The following is a 23,073-nucleotide window of genomic DNA, read 5'->3' as shown; positions in this document are numbered from 1 at the left end:
TACCTCCCCATATAGTTGGCAGCAGGTTGTGCACTGCTTTGAGGGTCTTTAGGACGGGTATGCATGCTGTAATGTTATTCCAACTACCATAATAAACATGAGCAGCGTTATGTTCTTTACGGTTTTTACGAATGATCTCTACCCGTACTCACTCTTCACTATCCACATCTTTTCAGCTGTATGTTACAAATTTTCCAACCCCACTCTTAGTCTCACGGGGAAAAAAAAGGGAAAGAAACGTGAAACCACTCCGTGGAAATGTTGACGAGTCATGGCAATAGAGAAAATAAATTACATAAATGTTACAGAATCCACAAAAGATCTAAGATTATTATAAAAGTTCAAACTATTAAGCCCCGGCCCTAATTATTATTTGTCTCTTAAGACATTTTTCTGGGTTTGTATTGGATTAGTAATTCCCGATGTTTCATCACTGTTTCTCAAGTTGCTAAAGGCACACAAGAGTTAAAAACAATACACAGACTCATGACCAAGATTCGGGACCTCCAGAGATGAATACCGTCCTCACACTGTCTCGGGAGTCTAAACGATCCTGTGCAGCTGCAGCCAAGCCCACACAGGCACCGCAAAATGAAAATATCACCACCGCATAGGAGCAATAAAAAGACACAGCTGATTAGGCCAGAATGAGAAGTCATTTGTATACAAACACCCTCTTCTAGACGGCCATGAGCTACATTGAATATATTCATAACAACACACTACATCACTATCATATTTGGCTGCAATGGGAAGCCACAGGAATTTTCTAAAATATCAACAATTTCAACAGGAAGGATAAAACCTACAAGGTAAACAATCTGGATACCAAAACTGTACTCAAAACAGAAATGTAAGTGAATGCAACAGCAGAGAAAGCTAGGGAAAAGCTCAAACTGCCATTCACTACAGTCAACCAGTCAATGCCAAGTTCCACACGGCAGAGCCCAGACTGTGCCTCCCGCGTATATATTACGAGAATGCAGTCACAGCTTCAGACCACTACTAACTTACAGAAAGAGTGGACCCCTTGAGAGCACCACCACTGAACAGAAAATAATATGTGAAATTGTATCGAAAGATCACAGCAACAACAAAAGGAGAGGTGAATGAATTTTAATTTTGTTCTGAAAACAATTCTGTATGATGCCAGAGTATCTACTGACACAAGATTCGAGTGCAGATCTGAGCAAGAGAAGCACATGCCTAACGAACTAGATTACTCAGCTGGCTAATGAACCACAAATTGATGGACAGAATTACAAAATCAATCATTCAAAGACAAAAAACTTTAGAAGCTAAAAGACATATAGTGGAAGATTAAAACATAGAATATATAGAACATTTTAAAAAGCAATGCCTGAGGTGTCTCAGCCGTCGACGATAACCATACAACTTTCAGTAATTATTATACTAGCACTTGGTAATACTTACTGCAAGTTGCCTTCCATCAGTATTTCCTTTACACCCAAGATTGTTGTCTTCCGCTGTACTTGCTTCCCTAGGAAGGTTGTCAACATTAACTTTTTTAAACAATTCACGAATGTCCGATTGGTTGGAGCTAAGAAGAGACTTTGAATAAGCATTTTTGGAGTTTTTCTTTGGTACCTTCTTCTTACCGCGACCACTAGCTTTAGCTGAAATGACCTTACATGAGTCCACATTCTTCCTTAGTTGCAGCATTCCCTCAGATTTCTGTTTCTCACACTCATCGCCTTTAGGTGATGGAATTATTGATTCTTGATTCAATAGGACGGGCTCAGGTTTATATTTTATAATTTTACTTTCTTCTTCTTCATAAGACACAGCAGTTTTAGAAAGAAAGTTACAATCTTGCTCATTCAAAAGTAAGACCTTTGAACGAATTTTCACATCTTCCGCGGTAGCCCTCTTCCTTTTACTGAAATAATTAGTTATGCTGGATTGGGCCATTTTTAACACGCAATACTGCACTTTTGTGAGCTTGTCAATTTAAACATGTAATACATATACAAACATCAGATCTCAAGACGTACAACTTAATCTAAGCCTCGCTCACAAAGACTTCCCGCCTTTTTTGCGATCGTGAAAAATGTAAACTTGCCGATTGCATGTGGTGAGCTCTACCGTAGATTTTTTCTGTATTATACCATCCTGAAACATTTATAACATTATTCAAACAGTGTGCTACTGCCGCACCTGTATATGGACTCTAAATATGATCTAAATTACTATGTGTTAAGAGACCAAGAAGAAAAATTAGAGGAATTTTAATGTCTCTGAACAGCTGATCTACTAGCGATCGTCGGATCAATTGCTGCAAGGTTGGTAGCAATTCACTCAACTTAATAAAAACTGGTGGGTAATTTCATGCCATTGACTGGGGTAAATGTTACTGTTTTTCTTCTAAGCTCGATTAAAATAGTTGATTATACCTCTGTGTAGTGAACTATTGATAGAAAACTTTGCTGTAGCAATGAATGTGAGGCATGCTGTGTGTTCCTCATTTGTTCAAACCACATGTTTCCTGCGCCATCTAGATATACGTAGCTTTGTTGTGACCGGCCGCCATACTCAAACAACAACGATCGCGTTGAACATGTTAAGTTAGATCATCCTATATTTCAAGTTTTCGTGTAATTAGAAAGCATCTAGAATGAATACAAGAACAGACGTCAATCGGAGAGTTCTTGCTATCAAAGCTAAGAAGAAACGTCATAAACCTGGGAAGAAGAAAGGTAAAAATGAAGAGCACGGATCAGCAGTGAATCGAGACTCGAGATCTTACTCAAATAAGGTGGATCCATGTCATTCGTCGTCAAATGAAACTATTGAAGACGATGAAGAAGACTATTTCAGTTCAGATGAAGAGGAGCAAGAAGACTCGTTAGATTACTGTAAAGGTGGTTATCATCCGGTCAAAATAGGGGACTTTTTTCAAGGCAGGTATCGTGTAACCAGAAAGTTAGGTTGGGGTCACTTTTCTACTGTGTGGCTTTGTTGGGATCTTGTAGATAAGAGGTTTGTGGCGATGAAAGTGGTAAAGAGCGCATCACATTTCACCGAAACAGCGTTGGACGAAATAAAGTTGCTGAAAGTTGTCCGTGAGACTGATGTAAATGACCCGAAGAGAAATAAGACCGTGCAGTTGTTGAACGATTTCAAAATCAGCGGTGTAAATGGTACTCATGTTTGCATGGTGTTTGAGGTGCTGGGTCATAATCTATTGAAGTTAATAATTAAGAGTAATTATCGTGGCATTCCTCGAGATAATGTAAAAAGTATCATTCGACAAGTGTTAGAAGGGTTGGACTATCTACACATTAAATGCAAGATTATTCATACGGACATAAAACCAGAAAATGTTTTAGTCTGTGTTGATGAAAATTACATTAGGAAATTGGCATGTGAAGCTACCGAACTTCATACGATGGGTTTGAAACTACCTGTGTCACTCGTCAGCACTGCACCTAAAGAATTTCAAGAACCAAATCCTAATGCCAAGATGTCCAAAAACAAGAAGAAGAAGTTGAAGAAAAAAGCGAAACGGCAAACTGAATTACTGAAAAAACAAATGGAACAAATTGAGGAAGTGGAAGAACAGAAATTGAAGGGTTTGCAACAGCAAGATAATCAGTCTCCAATGGCAGAAGGTGAACCCTCTCCTGGAAAGTCAGATGATGAAGAAATAGCAGTCAAGGAAGAGGAAATTGAGAACACATCTTCTAATACAAAGATCATAAATACAGCCTGCCAGAATGGCTGTGATGAAACAGAGTTAATGAAATCTATGGGTGATAACGAAGTGGGAGATGGTACAACCGAGGCTGATGTTTCACAAGCTTGTGATTTAGAAAAGAATTGCGAGGATGGAGGGGGTGAAACATTGGTTCCAGCTCCAGAAGAAAAGATTGTGGAAGAACCGCGAGACAAACAGAAACCTCGTAATCGTGCCCCTACCACCTACAAATCTAACCCTAATTCTAAAATGACTGAACTTGATCCAGCATTTGATCCTTGTGACATAGAAGTAAAGATTGCAGATCTGGGAAATGCTTGTTGGACTCATCGTCATTTCACAGAAGATATACAGACAAGGCAGTATCGCTCTCTAGAAGTTTTACTTGGTGCTGGATATGGAACATCTGCTGATATATGGAGTACAGCTTGCATGGCATTTGAACTTGCAACAGGGGATTATCTTTTTGAGCCTCATTCTGGAGAAGATTATTCCAGAGATGAAGACCATTTAGCACACATTATTGAATTGTTGGGTGAAATTCCTCGCAAGATTGCCATGTCTGGAACTCATTCACGGCATTTCTTCACTAAAAAGTGCAGCCTAAGACACATCACTGGCCTCAAACCATGGGGACTCTATGAAGTTTTGACCGAGAAGTATGAATGGGATCCAAAGGAAGCCCAAGAGTTCACAGCTTTCCTCCGCCCAATGCTGGAGTTTGACCCTAACCGACGTGCCACCGCAGCCGAGTGTTTGAAACATCCTTGGCTCAATAGCTAATTAGCAAGAACTTTCTGTTGACTTAAATAGCTCCAAAACATGTAACATTCTCAAAATAATTAGTGACTGCCATAGCTAGCAACTTTCAAATTGAAAAGGATAAATTGCAACATTTCCAGTGGTTCGTATTTTACCCGTGGAACAGTCTCTTTCTTCCAACTGGTGTTCCAGCTCATATTTAAGTTAGGTGCTGCAAATGTACTGTATTTGTGTTTTCACTACGTACCTATTATGTTGAACAGTTTGTTAGTGGATGAAATTTTTTATAGACATCCCTTTTAATTCATGCACAGGAACATATAGGCTATTATTTTATGCTAAAGTGTACTTCAGATGAATCGATTGACGCTGAATATTACAGTAACTTTCATGGAAAGTTGTGTGACTCCTGTTATTGGTTAAAAATAAGGGTAAGTTTATAACCGATATCAGTGTTTGCATGCCTTGTTGAGACATTTGTATATTCTTTTTTTTTTTTTGACATTTGACTCTTGTGACTGGTGATGTATTGGTGATTGTGAGAAAATAAATTTAAACACAAACATGTATAATTTGAGCCTACACTCTTGCTACATAGAAGATTGCCAAGTCATTCTCTTATCATAGTATTAAGTAGATCATTAGCATTCTATGTGAAAATAGTAATCTGTCATGTGCTTTTTATGTTCTGAATATTAATTTGTTTTTTCCGAGAACTTAGAACTAAGTGTGTTTCTATAGCCAGTCAAAGGTAATCCTGAACTAAAACATGCAACCACAAGCTGCAGTGTAGGCTAGTTCTTTTTGCCATGTTATGTGATGTCCTAATGAATGTAGTCGTAACAAGACAAGTAATCGGAACTCTGTTTCATACCAGTGAAATGTAATTGAACTTTGACTGTAATGTAAGACAGCATGGTATTTCATACAGCATTTATTGTTTAAGAAATAAAGTCGGGTGTGTAAAACACCATTAAAATGTTTCTTTCCTAAGAAAGGTGTACAGTGATCGGAGGTGGGTAACCTCTTCATTTCACTTGTCAGTATCTAGTAATTTAATTAATGTACAATATTGTGTACAGTGTGCAAGATTATGAAGCACTGACTATTTCATAAATATATTCACATCTTTGTGCAGATCGAAGTAAATGGCGCTGGTTGCACCCTTTTCATAAGTGAGGGACATTTAATGTGAGTTTTAGAACTCTTCTAAAATGTATATAATTTTCAGCTACCGTGTGAATGCCATTTCTTTAGAGTGAAGTTCTTACACATTAAATTGTCATTAGCTTTTCATTGTTGCATTGCATCATTTAAAAACGTTGCAGTTCTGAAGAGCCAAAGATAGCTTTTGAAAATAATGTCTGGCCTAATACAAGAGGCTGTATCCTTGAACTCGGTACTGTAGACTCTTCAAGGTCAGTCTCCTTATCATGAACATGTTCATACATAATCTGAATGAGTGTTGCTTGTGTCAGGAGTCAGAACAGAAAAGTTTTAATTGGCATATGATCTGAAATTCATCAAGCTTAGGTAGAACCAAACTATACTTTCACATAGCTGAAGTAATTACATAAATTCAATTTAGCATTTGTTTTTGTTGGGAAATGAAGTTTACTTTCTTTATTGAATCAGGTGTCTCAACATTACTCCAAAAGATATTTTTGCATGTGTGTGTGTTGGCTATAAGAAGTGAACTGCATGTTTGTTTCTCTTAAGTGTGCACATTAAAGGTTGTATTTTAATTTATCAGAGTGATTTAAATGTCAGTAAACTTAATTCCTTAAGTTACCTCAGCTTTATTTTGTTAAGTTTTTGTAACCATAAATAGGTACTATTTTGTCAATTCCTGGATAAATATTGAATCAAGTTTCTTTTTGTTGTTTTAAAGCACTGCAGAATGTGAAAAATTCAGCTGCTGAAATTTTATCATTAATGATGCATCGTTTTAAAAATCATACGTGAATATTTTTGTGTCAAATTTAATCTATTTTTAAAAGCATTAGTAGTTTTAAATGTGCAATTTTTCTTAACTTGAAGGTTAGTGTGTTAAATCATTGTTTGGAGATAAGCTTTTCTAGCAGAAAGTAATCTAAAAGTTGCGAGCAATTAGGCCTAAATGTTTTGTGTGTGTGTCTCTCTCTCTCTCTCTCTCTCTCTCTCTCTCAGATTTGTACACTTATTGCTTGATAGTGAGCAGGTTCAGACAATGTAATGTTTATTGATAGAATATCACACAATGTGTATACATGAAAATGTGAGGAACACGCTTCAACCAAAGATCTTTTTCTTTTGAGGAATATTTCTGTGTGAAAGCATATAAATTTCTTTCCACACAACTTGCATACACTACTTGTGTCTGGTTCGTGGAAAGTATTTTTGTGGTACAGCTTTTAGTGATATCTGTGGACCGTGAAATGTGTGATGGTATGTCGCAGTTCATAGCCTGGGCTCATCCCTTCTAGATTCATCATAGCGTCAGTTCGATAGGAATCTGTCTCAAATATTTGCTTTTTTCTCATGTAGCATTTGAAGCTAAGCGTGGTATTGTGGTGTGGAAGGCAATGGCATTCTCAGGTGCAGTTCCTCTGTGTAGAATGGGTGTCGTGCAAGATCATAGGTTAACTGATGGGGCTATTCTTTGATAAACGTAAAGCTATCTTGAGGTACCTCAGTCACACTTTTTATAATTGCTAGATTATTCTTAGGGTACGTTTATGCTGCAGCTTCGCTGCTGGCACTTCGCCAAGCCTCGCTGTTTGATGTTATGCGATGATGAAACAAACCAATGGATGTCAATCGGTGCTTTTACCCTGGAGCTCAGCTTATTGCTGCGCTGCTCGCTGCTTTCCTCACCACATCAATGGTCTCAAACACGTTTGTTTTTTTACCCTGGCACATCGCCAGCTCTCCTATAACTTGGACTGTGATTGGTTCTTACAAGGTCTCCCACTCTTCCCCTCTTCGCACTATACAGATGTTCTGCAATAACTTGCTATCTGAACCTGCCTTTGAATGAAATGCGATTTGAACCAGCGGGATGCGGATCATCATAAGAGGTTCAAATGGGATAAATGGAGTGACGAGATGATGAGCGGCCATTAGACCTCTTTTTCCGTTTTACGAGGGATGGCCTGTTTTATAGTGTATAAAAGTGAAAGTTAATATTTGTTTTTCTTTTATTGTTAACTACTCTTTTATTCTATTGATTATGTGTGTATCTTCGTGTATTTTTATTTTAATTCAGTATATGAATTTACTTCTGTGCAGTGCCTTATTCAATTTTATTACATTTTACTCTTTAATTTGTGAGGAAAATAAGGCATTGCGAATTAGATCCTCTGATTATTTTAAATTCATGATTTCCTCATCGTTATCATTTTTCTAATCCTAGTCATTGGGTTAGTTCTTTCTTTCTTTCTTAATCTGTTCACCCTCCAGGGTTGGTTCTTCCCTCGGACTCAGCGAGGGATCCCACCTCTACCGCCTCAAGGGTAGTGCCCTGGAGCGTGAGGGGGGTGAAACTGAGGAGGAGGACCAGTACCTCGCCCAGGCAGCCTCACCTGCTTGCTGAACAGGGGCCTTGTGGAGGGGCTGGGAAGATCGGAAGGGACAAGGAAGCGCCCGAGGTACCGTCTCAGCATTTGCCTGGAGGAGAAGTAGGAAACCTTGGAAAACCATTTTGAGGATGGCTGAGGTGGGAATCAAACCCACCTCTACTCAGTTGATGTCCCGAGGCTGAGTGGACCCCGTTCCAGCCCTCATACCACTAAAATTCGAGGCAGAGCCGGGAATTGAACCCGGGCCTCTGGGGTGGCACCTAATCACGCTAACCGCTACGCCACAGAGGTGGACAGAGGGTTAATTATAATTTTTAATGAATTTTGTCTCATCTCGCACCATAAGAGGCTGATGAGCTAGACGTTAGCCCGCTTTAAACAACAATCATCATAATCATCCAGCTATGGAATGAATTAGCAAAAAAATCAGAACGATTGTCAACTTTGTCTTTTTATTCTTGCTATTTAGTGGACTTCTATCATTACAAGCATGTAATTTGTATGAAGTACCTCGTTTTTCATGGAATATTCCACAGTTTTTTCTCAAACGGTAAATACATTTTGTTCAGGAGACCTAACTAAAGTCAAAATGAGGTACTCCATACCGCCTTATTTTACATTATTCAAAAGTATACTATTAAATTACAAAATGAAGCATTTGCAACTTCATTCTTCAATCTGCTGCTGCAGTAGAAAAACACTGAAAAATCCAGGTGAGGCATTATACACTTATTACTACACATTTAATACAACACTCGCCAACAAAACTGTGACTCGCTCAGTAAAAAAAAATCTGAATTTATTCCGCACTTCAAAGACTTCAGCTGGAGATGTGTTGTTCCTCCTTGACGGGGTAGCTCCTGCAAGTAGTTCTTAGTAGTAGTAGTAGTAGTAGTCTGTGTTCAGCCCATCTATATCTATAATTATCTATAGCCTTAGCTATCAGTTCCGACGTTTTGAATTTTTTACTACAACTGAGAGCTGCCAGCAGCATGTGCGCGGGACCGCTGCAGGGTAAAAGCTCCATGGCGAGCAGGCTGGCTATATCCAGCAGTGAGGTGCTAGGGCGAGGCATCCATGAGCCAACAGCGAAGCTGCAGCATAAACATACCCTTAGAGAGGTGCTCCCAGATAATATCTCAGGCATATGTCATGATGGGGGAGAGCTATTGCAGTCTCTATAGACATCTCACGTCAGCTTTTGATTTCATTCCCTGCTGTAATTGCTGCAGCTGTTCCTGTTATTATTCTTGTTTCCGAATTTGGCCACCTATGTCCCGCATTGAACCTAAGACCGTCTCTTCTCCTCACAGAACCTCTTCATCTTTTCATTTCTAATCTTTTTTTTTGTCTCAGATATGATCAATTTGGGTCTGCATTTTGGTGGTTTCTCCTGGAATGTTTTGATGCTGTCCACTCTGCTTTTTTATATTGTGAATCATATCCATTGTAAGTCTCCAGCTGCGGGTGGGGGACGCACATGTAGAATACACCTGCGATATCCCCTGCCTGTCGTGAGAGGCGACTAAAAGGGGCGACAAAGGGATTATTGAATTAGAACCATGAAACTACTTTTGATTCGTACCATCACGTGGGGAACACCATGGGTTGCCTGTACTTGCGAGTAGTACCACTATATTAGGTATGAAATAGGTTTGTGATTAGTAGGAGTAAAGAGGCTGGTTTGTGGGTTTCCAGTACCCGTGAGTCGTACCCATGTGAGCAACACCGCGGGTCTGGGTGTTGCCTGTAAGTTGTACAACTATATGAGTGACACCGTGGGTCTGCGTTGCCTGTGATTAGTACCCACTATGTGAGGAACACCACGGGAATACCGGCACCCGTGACTAGTACACCTAGGTGAGGAACCTCATTGGTTTGCGTTGGCTATGAGTAGCGCCATTGTGTGAGGTCTGCGTTACCTGTACGAAGTGAGTAGTACCATCTTGTGTGGGACACCGTGAGTCTTCGCTACTTTTGATTAGTGCCCCAACATGACAAATACCATGGTTCTACTTTACTCGCAACATGTACCATTCTGAGGGGCCTTAGACCTGGATTTTGGACCCCTTTAGACATCAAGCATCCTCGATTCAGGATTGTGCTTTATAAGTGGTCCCTTGGTCAGTCATACTATATATATAATTTGCTGGGGCCATCAAGGACCACGTTAAGTCTTGTTGCATTTGACACTGAACTTGGCCTTCTTTAGAGCCCAAATTTCCCTCATTCTTTGTGAGTGGGCCTGCTTACGCTCCTCTGTCCAAGGGGTACCGTGTCTTCTCTTCGGTTGCTCGTCTCGGTTTAGCCCGTTCGTCAATATTTTCTTGCGGAAGAGATCTCTGTTACGGGCGTCTTCAGCTGAGATATGTAGCATTTGCAGGTCTTCTTTGGTATTTCTAAATCAGGGAATTGTGGTTTTGGGGTTTGAATCAAAAAAGTGAAAGATTCCTTTAGATAACTTTCTTCCGTCCATTCTTTTCAGAGGACTGTAAAATCGTGCCCGTCTTTTTCTGATTGTGTCAGTAATTTTCTCTATTTTGCTGTAGACTTCCTTGTTGGATCTCTTTTGATGGATTCCATTTCTGTACTTTGATCCCAAGATTCCTCTCACAATTTTGCGTTCTCTTTCCTCCAGTTCTTCAAGGAGTCCTTTGTTGGCATTTAGAGACAGGGTTTCGGCTGCATATAGAACTACTGGCTTCAGAACTGTTTCATAGTGACGTATCTTGGTGTTTTGGGAAAGGCATTTTTTGTTGTAAATTGTGCGGGATGTTTGGTAGGCTATTTCCAGTTTGCGTACTCGCTCCTGAAGTGCTTCTTTGTCCAGTCCATTTTTCATGATGATCTCACCCAGGTATTTGAATTTGTCTACTCGGGTGATGTCCCCGTATTTTGTATAGAGTTTTGGTGGAGCCTGTTTGATGTTAGTCATAACTTCTGTTTTCTCAAACGATATCTGCAAACCAGTTTGTTCGGCAATTTCCTTTAAAATTTCAACTTGAGCTCTAGCGGTTTCTATGTCGTTTGAGAGAACGGAAATATCATCGGCAAATGCTAAGCAGTCTGTTGCGATCCCCTTGGATTTGGTTCCTATTCTCAATGGACTGTAGTTGGTTTCCTGTAATCTCACCCGCCAGGTTCTGATGATCTTTTCAAGAACACAGTTGAAGAGTATCGGGGATAGCCCATCACCTTGTCGGACTCCTGTTTTGATGTCAAAGTAATGCGAGAGACATCCGTGGAACTTCACCTTGGATTTTGTATCGGTCAGGGTGGCATTAATTAATGCCAGCAGTTTCAAATCAACTCCAAATTCATTTAAGATGTTTAGCAGGACTTCCCGGTCAATGGAGTCGTACGCTTTCTTAAAGTCCACAAAGACAGACACATACTGCTTGGACCTTAGTGTACAATATCTGATGATCGTTTTGAGATTTTGGATCTGTTCAGCTGTTGAGCAACCTTTTCTGAACCCTCCTTGGCATTCACCTATTTGATGTTCGACTTGTGCTTCCAAACGCTCCAGGATGGCAAGTGATAGAATGTTGTAAGTCACGGGTAGCAAAGATATTCCTCTGTAGTTGTTGATGTTCTTCATGCTGCCTTTTTTGTGTAATGGATGGATCAAAGCTATTTTCCAATCTTCAGGTAGGGTCTCCTTGTTCCAAATTTCTTTTATTTGCTTTTGCAAGATATCAAGTGATTCCTCTGGGGCATATTTCCATAGTTCTGCTACTACTGAGTCTTCCCCCGGCGCTTTTTCTTTTAGACGGGGAATGTGGCGCTTGATTTCATCTCTGTCGGGTGGTCTGGAATCTGGGTACCTGAGTAAGGGTTCCTTGGTCTCAATGGCACTTTGCGGTTTAGAGCAATTAAGTAAATTCTTGAAGTAATCTGCCAGAATGCTGTGGTTTATAGCCAGTGAGTTTGCGTTTGAAGGCTCTGTAGTTCTCTCTGCTTTAATTCTTCCTAAAGTTTTGTTCTATCTTTTCAATGAGAGATTTTTCGTATTTATGTTTCTCAGTTCTGAACACCCTAGCTGCTTGGGCACGTTGGGTTTTGTAGGTTTCCCAATCATTTTCTGATTTCGTAGAGTAGTACTGTTTCCACGCATTGAGTCTTTCTAAGAGGACTGATTCGCAGGTACCATTCCACCAGCAATGCTTCTCTTCATTTCTGCATCGTCTTTGGCGGCCTCAACAAGGAGACTTTTGGCGTTGTTAAAGTCACAGTCATTTGGTCTTGCGTTCTCCTGGAACTCCTCGACCCTTTGCCGAAGTTTATCATTGTCGAAGCGTGTGATCTGTTTGGTTGTCTTCCTTGTGTTTGCGGGAATTGGTTTGAATTTGATAAGAGACATATAATGATCTGAGGCCACACTTATGCCTTTCTTTACCTTGACATTCATAATCTCAGGGCTGTTTCTCCTGGAGATTGCAACATGATCAATTTGGAACTCTCCGAGAGCTTGGACGGGAGAACGCCAAGTCATTTGCTTTCTGGGTAGATGGCGAAAGTGGGTCGACATGACCTGCAGGTTGTGATTTTCGCAAATGGACACCAGTCTTTTGCCGTTGGGATTGGTTCTTTTGTGAGCAGGGTAATTTCCTATAACTTTCTTGTACTTCTGTTCACAACCTAGTTGGGCAGTGAAGTCACCCAAAAGAAGCTTGACATGGTGTTTGGGGATTTTGTTTAATTTTTCATCCAGTAGATCTCAGAAATTATCAACTTCGTCTGGATCAGACTTGTTCTTATCGTTTGTAGGAGCATGTGCATTAACTAGGGCGTAGGTTTTGTTCGCGCATTTAATTGTGAGTATAGACAATCTGTCATTCACAGGTTCGAAATTTGCAACTGATTTAAGGATCTTGGTTCTAACGGCAAACGCGGTTCCAAGCATCACAGCTCCATTGAGGATTCCTCTTTGCGCTTTGCTCTCGAAAAATCGGTAGTCTTCGGATTCAAAAATCTCTTCATCTGGGTACCTTGTTTCCTGTAGGGCCATTATGGATATCTGATTTTCGTGAATTGCTTTGATGAGGGTTTTCAGCTTGCCAGTTTGTGTAAGTGAATTTATGTTGAAAGTTGCTAGAAATGTTTTAGATTTTGGCCTGTGTTTTTGACTCTTCGGGGTACACCGAGACGCTCCGACTCGTCTCTTGCATGATGTCGAGTCTCCCCCAGAATCCGAACGAGACTCGTGCGCCGTGGCGTTCACAATGAGGGATTTATCCGAAAATTTACCCCTTGGGGTATGTTTCTTGAAATGTTGTGCCATCATGCTTTTTGACTTGACTTTGCTTTGGACGGGTACCCATCCTTTTACAACTAGGGTTGTTAGCCCTAGAGGTTGCCTCAAGATGTTTTCTGGCTTCTGGTCATTTACCAGTCTTCGCCGTAACCCTGGCAAGGGACCAGTTTTTTTTTTCACGGTGGTATTTTATTTCCCTACTACCCTCTGACTCTGCTGGTGGCAGAGCCAGCGAGCTTCCCCAATTCCAATGGGATGCGCCCTATGGAGGTAACCGGTAAATCCCCACACGGGCATACTATTATTTATGATATTTTTTAGTCGAATCCACTGTTTTTTGTTTGCTTGTTTTTGTGGATTTTTGGTTCATGCCCATCCATTCATTCTTCATGACATTTTTTAATTTTGGTAATTGGATGATGTTGAACTTTGTGTTATTTTATTTCGTACCATTAGGGGCTGATGACCTTGATGTTAGGCCCCTTTAAACTACAAGCATCATCATCATCATTATTGTAAGTCCACCTTCTATTGCATCTCTTTTTACCTGTCCAGTGATGTACTTCAATGTTTTCTTAGCCGTTTCTCATCCATTCTTTCTATATGCCCATAGAATTTTAGCCTTCGCTTTCGCATGGTGACAGTGATTCTTTTTTAATGTATTTGTAGAGATCATCAATTTTTCTATTCCTCCATTCCCCATCAGCATTTATCTGTGGTCCTAAAATTTTCCTGAAGATTCTCCTCTACTTTTTTTTTTTTTTTTTTTTTTTTTTTTTTTTTTTTTTTTAAGCTCACCCTTTTTTATTCTTTCTCAGGCTCTCTGAAGCGTAGAGACCGTCTGGCTTTACCACTGTGCTGTAGCGTCTAAGTTTCACCTTGTAAGATATTGATATTCTTCCTTTTATGCTTGATGAAAACTTTCCTGTTTGTAAGATCATGCCAAGGAACAGTAGACTGTAGCTGCTGGAGGTTTTCCTCCTAAATATTATCAGAACTGTTTTTTTATGCATTCACTCTCACCTTTCATATCCACCCAAGTGAACAGTTTACCAAACTCCCGTAGCCATTAGTGTGATTGTGATGGTAATTCAACATCAGCAAATTTGCTGTTGCTTCAACAATATTGTTGCAATGTTGATTAGTATTGGACTTGGGTCTCTGTGCACCTTGTGTAAATTGATGGTTATGAACTTTAATTCATCAGTGAACATTAGCCCTAAGGAATAAGTAAGTCAAGGGATATTAATTCTTTCAATTTAGCAACGCATATTTATTGGCATATTTATTGGCATATTTTGAGGTTTTTACAAGCGTATTGGGTCGTTTTTTTAACACATGAACTTCTGGGCGTTACGCGTAACTGAAAGCAGAAGTAAAATCCAATTAGGATCATTTGTAACAATATCAGCGTAGAAATAACTTTAACCAAGCTCGATAGCTGCAGTCGCTTAAGTGCGGCCAGTATACAGTATTCGGGAGATAGTAGGTTCGAACCCCACTGTCGGCAGCCCTGAAAATGGTTTTCCGTGATTTCCCATTTTCACACCAGGCTGTACCTTAATTAAGGCCACAGCCGCTTCCTTCCCACTCCTAGCCCTTTCCTGTCCCATCGTCGCCATAAGACCTATCTGTGTCGGTGCGACGTAAAGCAACTAGAAAAAAAAAATTCTGGGGGATTCATATGACCCTAATAATAATAATAATAATAATAATAATAATAATCGTATGGCCTCGGCTACAGAGTGCTGGAATTTCAATTTGACGCCATCTGGCTGTCTGCTCGTCAATTTCAACGTTCTGTTTTACTCTAGACCTACTAGATGCAGACATTGCATATGACATTGGAGCTGAAATAAAACTGATTGATATTAACCGGAACCATAGGGTAATAAACCCTGACCTGTTATGAAGATGTCAAATTATCGCACTAATAAGGAGCTATAGACAAACAAAAAATGGGACAAATGGTTACTTTCCAGAATCATGTTCCTGTGTATCCGTTATACTGTAGTATTAGTTTGGTGTATTAGGATATAAAAGTAACATAATAAAAGTTGTAGGTCAGGTTTTGGGAGGAACAATCATTTACCCCTTCTTCCTCTTAGCCACAGCTCACTCATTCTTTGAAAGGAACATTTCAGAAAACGTGGATCGCTCGTGAATTACCCATAGTGCTAAGCACACAAAGCATATGATGTCATGGTTGTTCTCTTTTTTAATTATAGATTAACATGTCATGTGTCACAACTAAAATAAAACCTTTCTATTTCTCCTTCATCTCATGTTCCATTGTTGTGGAATTCAACGCATTGTGGTTCCTCCATACACCCCATAAATGTTTGATGTTTGGTTTGTTGTCACTGCAGAGAAGAATCCTGTAATTTGTTACGGAAAGACTGCCTGTACAGAGAATGTTAATTGACAAGATTTTGGCAGAAGCAGCTACAGAACTAAAGGATCAATTGGTCAGTCATAATTAATAAATCTACTTGCTTAAATATAACCTTTTTGATGGTTGCAGGCCATAAATTCGTAGCCTGTCGGTGCTCTGACTCGTCAATACCTTTCATAATGGTAAGTGATTTGCCCTGTTCCATTGTAATTGTTCTAGCCTTACATTCCTTACTCGTTCTCCCATCCGCCCGTGCTGGGGGTGGTAGAGTAACACCCACGGTATCCCTTGCCCATCGTGGGAGGCGACTAAAAGAGAGTCGGTTGGTGACCACGTGGCCCTTAGCTGAGTCATGGCATTCCCTCTACTTGTGCCAGGCTCCTCATTTTCATCTATCCTGTCAGGCCTCACTTTGTCAAATCTTGTTCATTTCCGACCCCGATGTTATTAAGTCTTTCATTTTCACGCCCTTCGTGGCCCTTGTCTTTCTTTGGCTGATACCTTAATTTTTTGAAGTGTCAGGCCTCTTCCATTTTTTCACTAATGTTAATAGTGGATGGTTGCCTTGTTGTACTTCCTCTCAAAAGAATAATCACCACCACCATACTTCTCCCAGTAAATGAAATTTTGCTTTTAACATAAATATAACCAGCAAGAAGGAGTTTCCCTCTTCTGCCATCAGAATTAATAATTTCGGCATACATGCTGTGAACAGCAAGTTTCCAGACAAAGCGATTGTATTTGAGCGATTGTTTATTCGGAGAATTGTCCATTCGAGCTTATGCTCATTCAGATAATTAGATTCAGAGGGACTGAGCGAGTTGGCTAAGCAGTTAGTCGCACAGCTGTGAGCTTGCATTTGGGAGATTGTGGGTTCGAACCCCACTGTTGGCAGCTCTGAAGATGTCTTCCCATTTTCACACCAGGTAAAAGCTGGGGCTGTCTGTACCTTAAGGCCATGATCCCGTCCTTCCCACTCCTAGCCCTATCCTATTCCATTGTCGCCATAAGACTTATCTGTGTTGGTGTGACGTAAGCAAATTGTAAAAAGTTAATCTTCAGGGGATTCAATAGTGGATGTTGGGTGATAACGATTTTGATATATACCACACCATAAGGGCCCTTTCACACGGTCCACTTGCTTTCCACGCCACGTCACTCCACTCCACTTCTCAGACACTTGCTGTCCACTTCCGTCAACTTGCCGGCAACTTCTCGTCCCCACCTCATATTTGCGTCTCGGTTTGAATCTGGTCCATGGACGCGCACATTATCCTTGGGATTTTTATTCTTCCGAAAAGAAGGTTGAGGTTAAAGAACAGTACTAAGGTTCATTGGGACCATCCATTGAATTCATATCGCCTAGAACGAGGAACTCATCGTTCTTCTAGATGAACGTACCAATGATCTAAAAATGTTCCTTAATTACTTTCGTATGAGTGGGAATTTGTTTGAATTGTTGTCAATCCTTGAAGCAAGTTTACAGCGTCAGGACACCAACATGAGAAAATGTATTCCGCCGATATTTTGAAACAAAAACTTCAAACTTGTGACGCACACAATGTTGACCGTTTGAACGACTGATTTAGTGAGCTACCAGTATGGCCTTGCTACCTACACCTACCTTCTGTAAATAAGACTGGTAGTTCTCACGAATAAGATTGTTGTGGGGTTGTTGTTTTTTTTTTGTTTGTTTTGTTTTGTTTTTTACAAGTTGCTGTACGTCGCACCGACACAGATAGGTCTTATGGCGACGATGGGACAGGAAAGGGCTAGGAGTGGGAAGGAAGCGGCCGTGGCCTTAATTAGGGTACAGCCCCAGCATTTGCCTGATTTGAAAATGGGAAACCACGGAAAACTGTCTTCAGGGCTACCGACAGTTGGGTTCGAACCCACTATCTCCCGAATACTGTATAATGGCGCCACATAAGCGACTGCGGCTATCGTGTTCGGTCCAAATAAAAAAAAATGTTATTGTGCAATTTAATTGGAAGCAGTTCTTTTGAAATAAAGACTGCTAAAAAGCCTTGATTAATTATTTTTCAGTGACCCATGTTATTGTAATACCAATAATTGTTAACATATAACACATATAGCCTATTACTGTAGATATCAACTTCTCTCTCTTTGGTGGAGTTGTCCAGTTCGGCAGAAAGTGGAATCACTTCATGGGAAACTTCATTCCACATTTGAAGCCTTTTATTTTATTTTATTTTATTTTATTTTATTTGAATAGTCTGTCGTTCGTTAATCCCACTGACAAGGCCGATTTTGTATTTCTATTAACTTTTCAGTATCTATGAATGGAACCGACATTTTGAAACGAAATCTTCGAACTTGTAGCTCATATGTTGACTGTCTGAACGAGCTAATCTGATTCAGTGATGAGTGAGCTTCCGGCCGCCCAGTGTGGAAGACACTTCAGGCTGGTCGACAGCAGCCTGCTGTTGACAAGAGTGGACGGAGGTTGCGCCACACGAAGTGTCTCGTGTGAACGCTACCGGCCTTTTACCACACCTCTGGTGGAGTGGAGTGGTGTAGCAAGCAGTGGATCGTGTGAAAGGGCCCTAAAGGTTCCTCAAAACTAATTCTTATTCTGATGAAGAAAATGTACACTAGGATAAAGGAGGTCTATAAGATTTTCACCTGTTGATCAGCTAGAGACTGGCTTAAAAATTTACTCTGGAATACTCTCTACGACCTGTTGGTAGTTGCAATTTATATTGCTATTGCAAGTTATAAATTTCATATTGGGGTTTGTATTGAACTATGTATAATCTCATGAAAGAATTGTATCATAGAAGTCCACCTTTCCAATACAATTACCCCCTGTGGGTGGGGGGTGCAGACGAAGAATTCACCCATGGTATCCCCTGCATGTCGTAAGAGGCTACTAAAAGGGGCGACCACCCCCCTGTGGGTGGGGAACGCGCATGAATACACCCACGGTATCCCCTGCCTGTCGTAAGAGGCGACTAAAAGGGGTCCAAAGGGCTCTCAACTTGGGAGTGTGGGTTGGTGACCACAGGACCCTTAGCTGAGTCCTGGCATTGCTTCCACCTACTTGTGCCAGGTTCCTCACTTTCATCTATCCTGTCCGACCACCCTTGGCCAACTCTTGTTCTTTTCCGACCCGACTGTATTGAGCATTTGAGGCCTAGGGAGCCTTTCATTTTCACACCCTTCATGGCCCTTGCCTTTCTTCGTTTGTTACTTCATTTTTCGTAGTGACGGATCCCTTCTTTTTCCTTTTCTCTCTGTCTACCCCCTATGGGTGGGGGATGCAAACGAGAAACACACCCACGGTATCCCCTGCCTGTCGTGAGAGGCGACTGAAAGGGGTAACCAAGGGATGATTGTATTAGAACCAAGAAACTCCTTGTGATTATTACCACCACGCGGGGAACACCTGGGGTCGCTTTTCCCTGCACGTTGTACCACTATGTTAGGTACCAAATAGGTTTGTGACAAGTAGCAATCGAGAGCGCGACGGCTTTTACAGTACCTGTGATTAGTAGCACTATATGAGCGACACCATGGGATGACAGAACCCGTGGTTCTGGCTTGCCTATGGTTAGTACCCACTATATGAGAAACACCATGGGATAATACGAGTCACTTAGGTGATGAACACTGTAGGTTTGCGTTGCCTGTCAATGGCGCCGCAATGTGCGAAACACTAGGTCTGTAATACACGTGCGAATTTCATTACCTGTGAGTAGTACCGTAATGTGTGGAATACCGCGAGTCTACGCTACTCTTGATTAGTACCGAAACATGACAAATACCATGGTTCTACTTTTCTAGTGATAAATACCATTTTGAGGGGCCAATGACTTTAATTTTGGTCTCCTTTCGACTACAAGCATTATCGATTCATTATCGTGCAAGACGAAATGCTGGTTAATAGAGCAAACGCCTGAATAACCTTGCATGCGATATGTTTTTTGACATTTGTGACATGCTCTATTGGTGAAAAATATCTAATTCCCTACTACGTGGGAATTTAGAATTTTCCATACTATTGTTTTACGCCAGCTTCTGTGCATCTGAGGCACTGTGGGTCGGTTTCACTGATTGTTTTAAATTCATATCCATCCATTCATTCTTCGTCCTCACGTTTTGAATTGTGGTCAGTGGAGGATTTTGGGTTTTTAATTTGTCATATTATTTCGTCTCATTTTGTACCTTAGGGGCTGATGACCTAGATGTTAGGCCCCTTAAACAAGCATCAATCAATACACTTAGGGATTGATTAAAAATCAAAATCGAAGTTACATGTTAAAATAAGGGGACATGTTTTGCCTATAATATAATAGGCATCTTCATCCGTTTTGTCCTTAACATTAAAATAAAAGTGGTAGAGTAGACATTAAGCTAAACTTAAAATGCTACATAAACTGACTTATAGCATTAAAAGACCTATTACAAGAACACTTATTTAGATAAAATGAGCACTTGAGTGCGATTGACATTTCTGTTGTCATTATACCATCATAGTGGGTAAAATAATTATTTTGTTGGTAGAGTTTGACAGTATTTGAAAGCAATCATGTACACTTGTATATGTATTCCTAAAGTTTGCATCTTCTTAGGATAAAAAATGCTCTTGTTGATTAAGGTTGTGATTGTTGCAATTTAAAGTTGTGAACTTGTGAGTCATAGTAGCTGGGCTTTGTATGTATGCATCATGAAGACAGAGCAGCCCTAGATGGCTAGAGTGGAAGAGGGTACTTCAAGAGAAAGTTCTTCCTGTGGCTGGATTATTTTTAATGCAAAAGAAAGTCACATGGTGGGAGGATGGTCCACTTGTCGTCCTCACGTTGCTGCTGACAGCCTAGGTGCTGCAGGGTGGCTGCTAGACGCGCAGCCTTGGTCACGGCCATATCAACACACTGAACTAGAGAATGCAATAGATTTCTCACGTGGAATACTGCATGCCATTCTCCATCAGGACTTGAAGATGACAAAGGTCTGTGATGAATGGCTGCCCCGTGCGCAGAACCATGCTGACAGTTGCTGTATCTGTGCACTGCAGATTATTTGAGCAAATGGACGCTGTCAACGAGTCGTGGTTCTGGCGTGAGACTCTAGGAAAGGATTGCCAGTCCATCAACTGGAAACATGCTGGAAACCCTCCTCCCAAAAAGCCATGGCTGGGACTATTTTTGTCCTCGAGCAAATGGCAACTGTGTTCTGGGATCAGGAGGAGATTGGCCGTCCCCATAATGCGACCATCAAGAATGATCAGTTCTGCAGTTCACTGTGCCAACTCTGCTGACACATGAAGCTATGCTGCCATGGAAAACGGTGGCCACGGTGTTTTTGTCCAGCATAACAATGCCCGGCCACGTGGGAGTCAGCAGACCGTTGCAACCCTGGGTGCTCTAGAATATACAGTGCTGCCTCATCCACCATATTCACCAGTTTTCATCCCTAGCAACTACGCTTTGACACAATGACAAGAGGTCATATAGTTTGAGTTCACCTCCAACCTCATGCTTCAGACGGTTGTCCAGCAGTAGTACCTGTCGTCACATTCTGCTATGCACTACACACACCTTTCCACTCCGGCGGAGAGAGTGTACATTGAACTAGTGTACAATTTCTCCACTACCCCCCTCTCAACGCTACTAGGATTTCGGTCGGCGCACTGGCAGGCACTAATTTCTTCTTCCCCATCGTGCATATAGTCTTTTCTAAAATAAAAGTGATGTCCTGATGGTTTTTAGGGATGTGACACAGGTCGAAGATTGGTAGGGTGAGGAATCTGCAAGTGGTGGTAGCGGTGGTGGTGATTATTGTTTTAAGAGGATGTATAACTGGACAACCATCCTCTATTAACACTAATCAGAGAGAAAAATGGAAGGGATCCAACACTTCGAAAAATTAAGGTATCTGTCGAAGAAAGAAAAGGGCCACAAAGGGTATGAAAAATGAAACTCCCTATATGTAATATCGTCGGGGTCAGAAAAGAAGCAGAGTTGACCAAGGAAGGTCAGAGACGATAGATGAAGGTGGTGTGGTGATTATCGTTTTAAGAGGTAGCACAACTGGGCAACCATCCTCTATCAACACTAGTCAGAACTAGGGTTGGGCACTATGTCCCTGTTTCGGCACACTGTGCCGGTGCACGGTTATGTTCTGCTGTTCCGGAACACAGAGTGTCAATTGTTCTGAAACATTCTCAAGCGAGACAGTGACTCGCTGTCCCGTCAGAAGTGCCCCTATGCACTGTCCTTCTCTACTAGCTGACCGTATTACAGAACTATTTAAAATAGTTTTACTTGAGTCCGCCTTGTCAATACATCTTATAATGATAGAAAATTATTTATTTTACCATACGTTTCGGGAAATCATCCATTCCATTCGTTACTGGCTGTGTGCCGCCACTTGCTGGAGTGTTTCATGTTCTGTCACATCCTCTTTGTTCTGTGAGTTCCGTTGCACCGCCAACTGGCCTTCGGTACATGCGAACAACGTAATGTGTCCTGTTTTCTTTTCAATTGTTTTGTTAGTGTTTTCATTGAAGCCGAGTAATATAACCTTACGAAAGACTGTAAACTTTGAATAATGTTGCATCAGAGTCCTGTTCAGGACTTTTCTACTAGAATAAAACTGGACAGAGTGAAATGGACTTAATGTTCTATTTTGTCTGCAAAGGGATCTTCAACCGGCACAATGACAGACATTTCAAACTTAAACATCCCACAATTTTTATTTTGTGTTCTGCTTGTAGCCTATATTGTGTTTAAGTTTTATTTTCATGGTCTGCTTTTAATCTTCTGTTCTGCTTGTATATAGTGTTTAATTTTTATCTTCTTGCTTTGCTTGTATGGGTTAATTTTTATTTTCGTGTTCCGCTTGTATATTGTGTACGTAAATAGAATACTGATGAATGTTTCTTCAACTGTGCGAGAATATTTGTAATTGGTGACAATAACATTGTGACATTTGTAAACACATCTACTGCCATTGTAATTGTGACAGGTGTATTTCGCATTGAATGAAAACATTCTTATCCTAAAAACAACATTTAGACATGATATTTGAGTGCATATTTCAGAGTTCCGACTGCTTTTTCACATATTTAAAGAAAAAAAAAGATAATTTCATGTTGTTCCGTATTGAACTGTATCACACTTAGAAATAACAAATAACGTAGTTCATCCTATTCAATACAAATAAATAAGAAATGTAGTGTTACATTTCGGTTTCAACCCCAATCTGGGTCATCATCAGCCGAATAAAATGTAAAAACAATGCATAGGTAAATAAGAAATTAAAGAATGAGTCTTTCACAAAAACAGTTGAAGAGGGAAAATAAGATAATTGGGATTGGCACTGTGCGATTTTAAATCGTAAAATCTAGAAGAAGTAG

General features: G+C 40.6%; 2 protein-coding genes and 1 pseudogene across 8 annotated transcripts in view; 2 read left to right on the top strand and 1 right to left on the bottom strand.

Moving 5' to 3' along the window:
* dup (double parked) overlaps positions 1-1,996 on the bottom strand; it is a 93,988-nt gene extending 91,992 nt beyond the window's left edge. For both annotated transcript variants that reach the window (XM_067136131.2, XM_068225193.1), the window contains exon 1: positions 1,435-1,996. In XM_067136131.2, the coding sequence (XP_066992232.2) occupies positions 1,435-1,932 (498 nt within the window). In that variant the 5' untranslated portion in view covers positions 1,933-1,996. The remainder of the gene's footprint in view (positions 1-1,434) is intronic.
* The window catches only part of Daao1 (D-amino acid oxidase 1), a 158,790-nt gene that overhangs the window by 18,475 nt on the left and 117,242 nt on the right, over positions 1-23,073 (top strand). The window contains exon 1 of one of the 6 annotated variants that reach the window (XM_067136135.2): positions 2,174-2,303. The exons of 1 other annotated variant lie outside the window; for it this stretch is intronic. The gene's annotated coding sequence lies outside the window, so the exon portion shown is untranslated. 4 more of the 6 variants (XM_067136139.2, XM_067136133.2, XM_067136134.2 and 1 more) reach the window with 4 other exon arrangements.
* Positions 2,549-4,511, top strand: LOC136857461 (SRSF protein kinase 3 pseudogene; annotated as a pseudogene).

The sequence above is a fragment of the Anabrus simplex genome, chromosome 1 (genome assembly GCF_040414725.1).
Source record: "Anabrus simplex isolate iqAnaSimp1 chromosome 1, ASM4041472v1, whole genome shotgun sequence".
NCBI lineage: Eukaryota > Metazoa > Arthropoda > Insecta > Orthoptera > Tettigoniidae > Anabrus > Anabrus simplex.
This window is presented reverse-complemented; position numbering and strand designations above follow the sequence as displayed.